The sequence below is a fragment of the Stenella coeruleoalba genome (assembly GCF_951394435.1).
Source record: "Stenella coeruleoalba genome assembly, chromosome: 19".
In the NCBI taxonomy this organism is placed as follows: Eukaryota; Metazoa; Chordata; class Mammalia; order Artiodactyla; family Delphinidae; genus Stenella; species Stenella coeruleoalba.
In genome coordinates this window covers 7,530,735-7,543,272 of record NC_137165.1, presented here as the reverse complement: position 1 = coordinate 7,543,272, position 12,538 = coordinate 7,530,735, and the positions used below count along the sequence as shown (strand labels likewise).

General features: G+C 50.1%; 1 protein-coding gene across 6 annotated transcripts in view; it reads right to left on the bottom strand.

Annotated features, from left to right (window-relative positions):
- GAS7 (growth arrest specific 7) overlaps positions 1-12,538 on the bottom strand; it is a 198,873-nt gene that overhangs the window by 37,785 nt on the left and 148,550 nt on the right. For all 6 annotated transcript variants that reach the window (XM_079903929.1, XM_079903924.1, XM_079903926.1 and 3 more), the window contains one exon: positions 7,318-7,403. In XM_079903929.1, the coding sequence (XP_079760055.1) occupies positions 7,318-7,403 (86 nt within the window). The remainder of the gene's footprint in view (positions 1-7,317; positions 7,404-12,538) is intronic.

The window sequence follows — 12,538 nt, the reverse complement described above, 5'->3', positions numbered from 1 at the left end:
ACGTGTTAAATGCATCAACTCAACCAGCCTGCCCACCCTGGACCCTCCCAAACTATCGATTCTGCCCAGGACACTTGCCAAGATGGGGCTTTCTTCGAGGAAGGCAGACTGAGGCTGCACGGCAGGGGCCCAGGTACCAGTCTCCAAGGAGAACAGACAGGTGCTGGGCTCTTCCTACAGGTTCGTCCATGCAAATACACACCCGGGATGGGCAAGGAGAACCTTCGGGATGGATTCGTTTTTTGTTTGTTTGTTTTTGCGGTACGCGGGCCTCTCACTGTTGTGGCCTCTCCCGTTGCGGAGCACAGGCTCCGGATGCGCAGGCTCAGCGGCCATGGCTCACGGGCCCAGCTGCTCCGCAGCATGTGGGATCTTCCCGGACCGGGGCACGAACCCGTGTCCCCTGCATGGGCAGGCGGACTCTCAACCACTGCACCACCAGGGAAGCCCTCGTTTTTCTTTTTTTTTTTTTTTGCCGCGTAGCATCTTAGTTCCCAACCAGGGATCAAACCCATGCCCCCTGCATTGGAAGCGCAGAGTCTTAACCACTGGACAGCTAGGGACGTCCCTGGGGTGGATTCTGCAGTTTGCAGGGGTCTCCCTACCACAGACACACATCATCACCACCAGGACCACCACAGTGCTCCCACTACACCCCCCAGGAAGTGCAACCAGTGCTCTGGCAGCCTTGGCAATAGCCTTCCAGGGAGGAGGGGGGGGAACTCCGGGGGAAGGATACACTGGGAGAGCTCCTGCCCCGAGTGCTGCCTTGTGAGGCAGCCGTGAGGCAGGCATTTAACACACGTAATCTCACTGAGTCCCCACAACCCCACCAGGTTACTGGCATCGTCTTCATTTTACAGATGAGGAAACCGAGGCTTGCAGACACTAAGGTGTCCAGGGTCACAAGGCAAGTAAACAGAGGAAACTGATCCCCAAACCTGAAAGACTCTTTTCTCTGTCTCCCGCTATCTCTCCACTTGGAGACCTGGGACAATCTCTTGTTTTTCCAGGTATCTCTGCAGGGGCCAGAAAACATCTCCGTCATCTACAAACACTGATTTGGGGGCCACTGTGCCCAAGGCTGTCTGGAATGAGGCTGGACACAGAGGTCACCCTCCTGCCTATAATCTGGGTCAAGACAGGAGTGCAAGTAACAGCATGCGGGGGTGGGGGTGATGTTCTAAGTACGGGTGCCAGTCGCTGCTCTCCTAGCTGCGCCGTTTCGGCCAGAGCTGCACACGGGGGTCAGAGGCTCCTCCCAGGTGCTTTCACGCTCTGTTTGCTGCTGAAGACCTGTGTCCATTATTCGAACGTCATATACATAAACATTATCACATATATATATATATATATATATATATATATATATATACATACACACACACACACACATCACTCACACACTCACACACACACACATTCCGTAGCACTCCACTGAAAGGCCCCAGAAGGAACGACACCTCAGTCACAGTGAGAACACCTACTAGGTAGAAGTGGTTTCTAATATGATTTCCCACTAAAAGGGACCCAGGCTCCTTGGAGAATTGGCTAATTCCAAATGCCAGGTGGACCTGGAACATCTGTGCCAGGAGGTAAGAAAGTGCTTAACAAATGATGTGACATAACAAAAGGACAGAGATGCCAACTCAAAGAGGCTCCCACAAGCCAATCTGGGAAAACCACCACTGGCAAACCCCAATGTCAAAGACTCAGGCCCAATCATCAGGGATGCTCAAAGCTCCGAGCGCAAAGGCTGTTAGGAAATGATGTGCACATGGCCCGACCCTATTCACCCCACAGATCTAATATATACATATTGGATGATATTAATGAACTAACGTTTTCTTAAGTGTACTGATGGTATTATGTTATGTCTTCACCCTTAGACATACATTCTGAAATACTTACAGTTAAAACAATATGTGAGGAATTTGCTTTAAAAGAATCCAGTGGGAAGTTAGGGAGAGGTGATGGGAGTTTATTTAAAAAAAATTTTTTTTTAATATATAACCCATTCATTTTATTTATTTTATTTTACTGATTTTTTTCAATTTTTGGCTGCACTGGGTCTTAGTTGCAGCACGTGGGCTTCTCTCTAGTTGTGGCATGCAGGTTTTCTCTCTAGTTGTGGCGTGTGGGCTCCGGGGCACGTGAGCTCAGTAGTTGCGGCGCACAGGATTAGCTGCCCCGCGGCATGTGGGAGCTCAGTTCCCCGACCAGGGAGCGAACCCGCGTCCCCTGCCTTGGAAGGTGGATTCTTTACCACCGGACCACCAGGGAAGTCCTGTGATGGGAGTTTAAATGAAACAAGATTGGCTGAATAATTGAAGTTAAATGATTGGTCCATGGTCCTTTATTAAAATAGTCCTTCTACTCTTATAAATGTTTACGCGTGTCCATAACAGAAGTTTTTTTTTTTAATTTCCTTTTCCTATGATTCTAGAAGGTTTTTCTCCTCTTTTTAAAAACCCCTCCCCAGCCTGGTTTCCTGGCCTCGCCTGGGCTGCTCTGCTGTCACTGTGAGGACCCACTGAGGGTGGTGACAGACGAGGCAGTGCCTGGGAGAAGGCAGTGTGTCATTCCCAGCCAATTCAGCGGGCCCCTGGACTCTGCAATGTCTTCCTGACCCTGTCTCCTTACCCTGTGAAGAGTCTGGGTCCCACACCCTCAGCAAGTGGGACATAGTATGAAACCTCTCAGTGGCTCCCAGCACTGTTAGGACAAAACCCAAGCTCCTCACAACAGCCTTGAGGACTCCTCCAGCCTCTTCTTGTGCCCTCCCCACACCTGCTAACATAGTAAACCACAGCCCCACTCGGACTCCATGGCTTCTTTGAAATCCTGCCTCTAGGCATCCACATATGCTGTTCCCTCCACCTGGAATGCTGTTCCCCTACCACCACCTCTTCACCAAGCTAAACCCTTGCTCATCTTTCCAGTCTTAGCTTTTCTTAAAAAGGCCATCTCGATGTTTCCACCACCTGGTCATGTCCTCAGAGCACACATTCCCTCCAGCCCCTATCATTGCCAAAATGAAATAAACGTTTATCTCTTTCTCCAGTCCCAGCTATTAACTCCATCAAGACAACGGCTACCCGTGCACCGCAACTACTGAGCCCGCGTGCTGCAACTACTGAAGCCCGCACGCCTAGAGCCCGTGCTCCGCAACAAGAGAAGCCACCGCCATGAGAAGCCCGTACACCGCAACAAAGAGTAGCACCCCACTCGCCACAACTAGAGAAAGCCCGCGCACAGCAACGAAGACCCAATGCAGCCAAAAATTAATTAATTAATTTAAAAAAAAGACAAGGGCTACATCTGTCTATGACTCAGTGCCTCACAAATAAACAGATGCTCGATAGAACATGTGCTCTTTACCAAGTAGGGGAGGGAGCGCCCAATTAAGTAAATGAGCTCTCAGAATCTCACCGCCAACGGGTTCCTTAAGTTTCCAAGCTCGCAGTCCCATTCCCTTTCCTCTCCCCGGTGTCTAAAGATAGCCTTCCTGGGGGGCAGTTCATGGGAATCTAAAACAGTTGAAAGGTGGGTCACTAAACGGCCTGGGCTCTGGTGGGCAGGTTCCTTGCCCTCCCAGTACCTGCACAGGGAGCAGAGGGGGCTCACACCACCCTAGCCCCGGGCGGGCGGGCGGGCAGGGGACAGGCTCAGATGTGCTTCTGCCACGGCCAGCAAGACTGTCCTCAGCCTGTGATCCCCCAGCCTCCGATCAGGCGGGCCCCGTGCATCCAGCCCCCAGGCAGCCCGCCCCGGAGCTGCAGGCTTGCAAACCTCCACTGAGTGGCACCAGATCACCATCACCTGCGCCTGGCCCTCCGGGTCTCCCAGAACTGGGTGGGCACCACCCCTGGGGTGCCGGGCACCCAGCCATCAGTCCCACCCACGACGGTACAGACACTCCTGGTTTCCATGGAGATTAGATAATCTTCCTACCTGCCCAACATTCTAATTTTCCTGATTAGCTTGCTGGAGGAGGGGGCAGGTAGCAGAAAACGAACACAACAGGGGTGTGACGAGCTACCTGATCCACCCCCAACCCTGCCTCTCAAATGGCCATGTGTTTGTTCATCCGTTCATTCCTTCATTCACTCTTCCTTTCTTTCAATCTTATTAGGTGAGAATTGTCACTAATTAGAGTTGACAGCCTGGGACGGGGTAGTAAATACTATGCAGGCTGAAGTGTGCTATATCTACTCTGGGGACCATCTGTCAGTAGTGCTCTCTGGAAATATCAACCCTTCTTAACCCATTTCTACGACTGGCCTCTGGCGCCTTTTAGGACAGCCAGCTCTGTAGGTTCGCAAACGCTTTCACAGCTGGGGGACTAGTGAACGAATGCATATCTGCTCTCTCCATGCACCGCACTGTGTATTCTCGTGACTTTGATGATACCTCCCCCCTCGCGATGTTATCATCCAAAAACAGTGCACTGGACTCCACCTGTCCTGAAGCAGTGCCCAGGCCTGGCCTGGGTCTCCAGAGCTGACCTTCCCTGCATCCCCAGTACCTCGCCTCGAACTCCTTGTTTTATAACGCCTTCTATGACAGTAAAATGTGTTCATTTTAGGAAATTTTAGAGTGGGATAGGGAGGGTGGGAGGGAGGGAGACGCAAGAGGGAAGAGATATGGGAACGTATGTATATGTATAACTGATTCACTTTGTTATAAAGCAGAAACTAACACACCATTGTAAAGCAATTATACCCCAATAAAGATGTTAAAAAATAAATAAACCAATAAATTTTAAAAAGGCAAAAAAAAAAAAAAAACACCCAAAAGTCTAAAGAGAATAAAAATCACCTTAGACCAATCATCTTTTCAACCTGGGTAATGCTTTGTGGTGGAGGCTGTCGTGTGCCTTGTGGGATGCTTAGTGACATCCCCGGCCCCTACTGACTAGATGCCAGTAGGACCCCCTGCCCAGCTGTGACAACCAAAATATCTCCGAACACTGCCAGACGTCCCCTGGTTGAGAACCGGACAGCAACGCCACCAATGTTCGGGTTTATTTTTTCTTCACATGTGGATAGGTTTCCTCCCCCCAGATAAGACTGACCATACATGCAGTTTTGTTCTGCTTTTCTCACTCAATATCATGTCTCAGCATTTTCCGGAATCACGACATTTTCTTCGGAAGAAGGAGTCTTCGCGGCTGCGGGGTCTCGCTGGCCGGACGGCGTTCCGTGCCATCAGCCGTTTTACCCATCCCCTGTCGTTGGATAATCAGGTTGGGTCCAAGGGGGCAGGGCTGTAAATAATGCTTGAGTGAACGGCCTCACACACAGATCAGAATCCCTGAATGTATCCCAAGAACAGATGCACGAAAGGAAATTCATGGGCCAAAGGCTTACAGCAGCACACTGTCCAACTGGCTTCCCAGGAGGTTCTATGTATCAGGATACATTTTGTTTTATATGGTTAAGAAACAGCTCCACAGTATTTCGGGATGGGGGAGCCATGTTCCATTAGGGAACGAGAGACGAATGATGGGGGGTGGGTGCGGGGAGGAAGGGGTTGTTTCCAATATTCTTGCCCAGGGTAGACCAGCCTTTCTAGTTGCCGGGAGACCACAGCAGAGCTTGGGCTGACGTCTTAAGAAAACACTCCATAGTTAGGTGGCAAATAAACCTCATTTCAAATGGACTGAAAAAGGCTGTGTTGAGGGGGGGGCTCTGCAGGAAACACACGGAGCCAGGGCTGTGACGTGTGCCATGAGCAGGGGGTAAGGGGACACACGCGTGCTGGCATGACTAACCGTGCCCGGATCCTCGCCTGTCCTGCCACGGTCCACGCCCCCCCCACACCAGCATCAGCATTACCCAGGGGGCTCATTAGAAACAGGGAACCTCCGGCCCCTCCCCAGACCTCCTGAATCAGAATCTGCATTCTAACACGAGGCCCGGGAGATTCGTCAACCCATCAACATGGAAGGAGCCTTGGCCCACCTAGACGTCCCAGTTCTCTTCCAGAGTTCGAACTGAACTGACCTGTGCCCAATGCCCAGCCTCCTGAGACAAGAACATAACTAGGTTTCTGAGGTTTAACCTTCTTGCCTGCCTTAAAGCTAAGTGTCACACTGAAGCCGCCTGCTGTCACAGACCACAAGGTCTCTCTTTCAGTGACTGGCACAGAGAACCCACTGTTGTTGACAACAAGCAACTATTGTAATCACACCATCATCATCATCAACATCAACATCAACACCACCACCATCCTTGGGGCCTGGCATTTTCACTCCTGGAAAGGGCTGGTTTGGAAGCTTCTGCTCAGGGACATCTTCTGGATAAGTCATGGACGGACCACATAAGACCAGTCCTCAGCTCCTCAGACACAGCTTAATGACACCGGAAGAACTCAGCATCAAGTCCAGTCTGACCACCTGGTAATCGTGTCAACCCTCATGAGTCGCTTAACCGGTCTGAGACTCCGTGACCTCATCTGTAACACGGGAATCGTACTGACACCTCCCTCCTGCGTTTGCACAAGTGTCAGCTGAGATGACAAATGAGAACGCAGTTTGGGAATCTTAAAACGCCCTCCTGGTGGGAGGGAGGGAGACGCAAGAGGGAAGAGATATGGGAACCTATGTATAACTGATTCACTTTGTTATGAAGCAGAAACTAACACACCATTGTAAAGCAATTATACTCCAATAAAGATGTTAAAAAACAAACAAAAAATAAATAAAAAACACCCTCCCATGTCCTTCCACACCGTAGCTGTCCCTCTGTTAGATGATTAAATGTGGTAAAATGTCTGACTCAGTTTCCTCCTGGATGAAGTCAGACGGTGGGAAAAGGGCGTGCAGAAAAGGAAAATGGCCGGCCTCACCCATGTTCGTAAAGCGGTGGGAAATCTGGACTCTGTATTAGGAATCCATACAGCGGGATGGAACCTTCTGCCCCAAGAACAGTTATAATCCCATCACCATCACCCCATCGAAACCATCCTCAACTTCTAGGGCCTTCCCTGGCGGTCCAGTGGTTAGGACTCTGTGCTTCCACGGCAGGGGGCACAGTTTCGATCCCTGGTCAGGGAACTGAGATCCCTCATGTCATCTGTGCAGCCAAAAAAAACCACTGAAAAATCAATCTTCAACCTCTACCGAAAACCAAACCTCAATCGCCTGCTCTCCCACATCACGGTACGCTGGAACGACCCAGATACCGACCACTTTCTACCTGGGGCAGGACAGGGCTGGAGCCACCTGGACCCCCAGGGCATCCCCATCCTAAATGACACCTCCCTGGGCCTGCCTAAATGGCTGCCCCTACATCCCGGAACAGGACCCCTTACCTGGGAATCACCGGTGGATTTTCGGACACTCATGTGGGCAGTCTCAGGAGGGTGCGCTGGGGTCCCTGACGTGTGGTATCCATTCACTGCGGGGACAGAAACACCGCTCAGATGCTGCGCTGGCCACAGGCAGGCCCCTCCGACCTTGCGGACCACAGGGGCAGCTGCAGCCCCTTCTCCCCCCTCACTGCCTGGTTCTGAGGGGTCATGCATGGCCAGGACCACCTCTTAGGATCTCATCCGTATCTGCTGAGCCGGAGGCGGGTTGAGAGCATCTCTCTAATCCCCCGCACCCAGCTACCTATCTCTTGGGGGACCGAGTTTCTTTGCCAACCAGAGAAGAAAAAGAAAGATGCTTAGTAGGAGGCGAGGCCATCACAGTCCAACAGCCATCGCTGAAAAGACCTCATCAGCTGTGGTTGCCGGTGCTGGTCAAGGGTCCAATCTCTCTGCAGAGTCAGAGGGCCCCACCCACAGCTTCCTACAAATCCTGTCCCCGCCCCGTCCCCAAGGACCTTCTCGCCCTCACCCACTGTAACATAACTATAATGGAAAGAGAACGGGCTTCACTGGTTTCCATGAAATTTGGTTTTGCCATTTAATAGCCAGGGGATCATATGACATCCTTCTCGAGTCCCAGTTTTCCTAAAGTCTAAAAAAAAAAAAAAATTCAAGCCTCTAAAACTCTATCCCTATGACACTCACTCATGCTCCCAACACGAGCTGATACACCTGCCCTTCAAGGGGGGGGATGGGAAGCTCTGGTCTGTAGCATTTGCCAATTTCTGTGGCCTCAAGGCTCCCATCGGGGCTGATCTGAAGCCCCCGACGCTGCTGCCGGGTCCTGACATCACACGTACACACCGCAGCCCATGCATCCTCAGTTCCCAGAGGTGGCACTGCCCTCTCACGGATATAGTTACGTGAGCCTCAGCTTCTGTATCTGGAAAATGGGGACAGTTCTACCTAGTCTCTGTCTACTTTGTTGGGATGAAAATCCAACAAGACAATAACTGCAAAAGAGATCTGTAAAGTTATAGAGTACTTCATGAACAGAGAGGGGAAGGCTGGAGAGAGGGAAGGCCACTGCTTCGGCTCCTAAATCTCCTGGCCTTGAACCCCAAGCCTGCACTGATCTCTGGACACCAGGAAAGCATGCCTTCCTCATGCCCCAGGCTTGGAGGATCTGCTACAACACAGACAACTGCAGGTCGGCCTGGAGAAAGATGCAGAGACCCATGTCCAGCTCTTGGTGGTTCCTGCTGACACCACCCTGCAGGGAGGGAGGAGGTGACGGTGAGGCCGAAATTACTACCACCTACCCACTCACAGAGCAAGGGCTGCGGGCAAGCAATGGGGTATGAAGGTCACCCCAGGCAGAACCTTTTTCATGCTGGGGAGTGCCCCCCCTTCTCCCCCAGTTGCAGCGAAAAATCCAGGGCCACCTGTGAACAGAGGCGCACTCAGCAGATTCTTGTGGGTAGCTGGGTTTCTCCCGATCTGCCCGTTGGCCGGACACTCCGGAAGAAGGGTGGGCACAGACACACCAGGACAACAAAACACCGGTCACAGAGCTGGCCCCCAGGGCAGTGGCTTTTAGGGACACAAGGAGAAACAACAAATTAACCCCACGTGGCCAGCCATGCTCCTGGTCTACACCCAGGGCCCTCAAGAGGCTGCTCAGCTGCTGATTCTATCCAGGAATCCTCTAGGGAAAAGGGGGGTGAGGAGGGAGGGCCAGGATTCCAAGGGCATCAGAGAAGCTGTGGCTGCCGAGGGGAATCTACTCAGGTCAGCGCAGGCCACGCCAGGAAGGGCACTAGACTGCTGATATACAACCCACAAGGCAGGCAAAACATTGGAGAAATCTCCCTTATCAAGGAGCATAGCGCTGAAACAGATAAAACACAGACGCTGGAGAACCTAAAGACAACAGTAGGAAATCTTAATATACTGCTTTCAGTCTAGGAATGATTCGTGGCCAAAAGTCAGGATGTGGAATATCTGAGTAATTTAATTTAAAAGGCTGATTGAACTAGATGGAGTAAACATCATACCTTATAAACAGAGATGATATCTTTTACCAAGAATCCATGCAACGTAAAAAAAAAGTGTTGGGCCTATTTAAGCCACAAATAAAGTATTGATAAATTACAAAAGGCCTAAATAACACAAGGCACATTCTTTGACCAGAAAGCAATAAAAGTAGATACTAATAATGAAAGGACAGAATATACAAGGTCCTCATCCCCCCCGGCTCCCAAACACTTGAAAATTTAAGAAAATACCCTCTTAAATAATCTCAGGTCCAAGAGGAATTTAAAACTATAATTACACGATATTTTGAAAATAATGAAGAAGAACCTATCAAAACAAATGGGATAGGGCCTGAATTATATCTGGAGGAACATTCATAGCCTTAATTATTTCATTACCAAAGCCAAGAGGATAAAAAGAAACAGACTAAACATTCAACTTAAGAAATTAGAAAAAAAAATTTTTAAGCCAATAAAATAAATCAAAGGAAAACATGAGAAAAGGATATAAATATGGTAAGAGAAATTAATGGATTAGGAGACAGGATAACATTTGCAACCCTGGCTGGCTCAGGGCGGGTCAGTCGTGAGGGGGAGTGGAGACTAACGGTGATTAAAAAAGGCAGATCAGCCTAATTTGAGAGTGAGAGGAAACACAAATGCTTAGAATCAGGAATTAGCAAACATACGCACGGCAAACAGACTTGAGTTGTTTTTTTTTTTTAATGTAAGAGCATATTATTTATAATTCTATGCTAATAAATACAAAACTTTCCATACGATTCAAATGATCAAAATGGTTTCAAAGGATACCAGAAACATCAAAATGAGTCAAACCTTTGAAAAATGACCTCCCCTCCAAAAGGCACCAGACCCAGATGGTTTTACAGGCAAAGTGGTTCAAACTCTTCAAAGAAATACATAGGCCCAGACTGCACAGTACAGAAACACCTGGTGAGTTTCCCAGTTTATTATACAAAGCCAGCATCGCCCTGACCCTAAAATCTATCGACAACCAAAAAAATGCGACCACAGTTCAGTTGATGACGAAAATGGAATACGTAAGTTCTTACCTGAACAGGCCTTAGTTTAGAACCAGTCACTACCTTTGATGGTGCTGGGTCCCTCTAACCCAAGGTGGTCCCCATCTTCTTGAGGGCAGAGGCTGCCCTTCCGACCCCCGTCCTCTCCTTCCACAGCACCTCAAAAGTGCACCCTCAACACACCCTTCTCTTATTTGCAGCCTCTCCCAGCCTGGCGGCCCCCACGCTAACGGCTGCTGGGAACCATCTAACGCACTGGCATTTGCCCCTAATCCATCCTCTTGTTCTCACTTCAGTTCTGGTCTGTCAGCTGTTGGCTAATTACCGCTCATGTCAAAACAATTACTGGGAAAGAAAAACTAATTTTCCATTCAACCATTTCTCCCCATACGGCAGCTCTCCCCTGACACCCTGTCTCCCTGCACTGTATACTTCAACAGTTCCGGCACCTTTGGAAAAGTCCTCTGTTGGGATCTGAACAGTTACAGCTCACCCACGACGGTCCCAATGGGCACTCCCACATCGCTGGGCCCTCAGCTTACTGAGGGTGAGACCCAAAACAAACAAGGCCAGAGGTGGGTGCTGTAGAGGCCTCCAGCCTCCCAGGGGAAAAGATAAAATAAAATACGGTCAAGGATCACTCATAATCATAAGGACCATAATTCAGTTGGGGATACAAGAAAAAAACGTAAAATCCCAAATTCAGCTGTTCTTAAGACAAGAAAAGAGAACAGAAAGCTCTATCTAGTAACTTCAGTAAGTTCAAATATAAAAACACACACGCACACATTTCATTCCTCTTTATGGGCAGTTAAACAGACAAAGAGAGGGCTTGGGAGATACATAATGAGAGAAGGCGTCAGATATTTGGTAGAAAGGAGAAGTCATTTGCTGGGGGCGAGGGGGATAAAAAACGGAAAATAAGAAGACCAACAGAGAGTTGCCAGCATCTTTCGCTGCCCAGACCTCACCCTCCCTACAGCTCTGACGCCATCGCCCAGCTCCAATCCGCCCTGTAAGACAGTCCATCCTCCAAGCCCCACTGTCTAGGTTCTGTGCTGTGAAAAACTCCAAAGACAAGACTTTCTTCTTCCAAACAAGAAAATCAGCTCTGGGCACCTTCCTTCTGCCTCCTGTAGGTCCAGCCTCATCTCCCTTCTCTCTGGAAGAGACGAGTAACTTCCTTCCTCGACTCGAAGAAACCTGGGAGCTCCAGGGCCCTTGTTCTGGAAATCCTTCTTCCCTCCCTGCGACGACATTTAAGCCTGGCGGAACGGAGCCCCTCCCCAGGCATGTGATGCGACAACCACCAATTCTGCGGGACGTTCCTTACAAGTGTTCTGCAGTGACAGTAAAGGGCAGAGTCTGATGGCCCAAAGAGTCTGGGACAAATGCCCCCCGTCGCTCAGATTCAACTTGGTTTCTTTACAGAAGGCCTTTTAAAATATGCTGACAGGCTCTGTGAATCTCAGTCAAGGAAGCAGTGTGGTAGTCCACACTTACATAGACAAAGAACCCAGATGGGGGCGGGAAAAGCAGGGGGTACTGTGGAACCCACTTTGGGAAACGCAGCCGGGGTTGTTGGAAAGCACGTTTCGAAGTCAGGCTACCAAGGCAAACACCGGAGCCAGATCTGTACTCGGCATCTCTGAAGGCACAATAGGCACCGTCTCTGCCTCACTGCCCCACCATGCCCTGTGGGGCCTTGGAAGGATGCTCTATGTCGTCTTCACCTTCCCAGGTGTGCGCTGCACCTGCCGGGGTCTGCTCAGGGGAGTGGTTTCACATTTATAGTCTTCTGGTCTGGAAACCCTTCTGGTCTTGAAATTTCTGTCTGGCTACCCAATCCCTGCTGCCTCCCTGGTTGTCTAAGATGTAAACTGTATTCCCCCAAAGAGAACTCACAATACCTGTGTGCGTGGTGGGTGTGAAGAGTTGGAAACCTGCATCTATTATTCTCCAGGGCGTCAAAGGTTCAACAGGCCTTTGTAAGGGCCCCTGAGGCCTCAGCCAACAGGCACATGTTCCTAAAGGGAAAGGCGGCCCCCTATGGCCTTCCCTGGGGTCAACAGTGATTCCTAGTTGAGGGCCATGGCAGCCACCCTGGGCCTGGTAACTTGCTAATTCTGCAGTAGGTGAGAG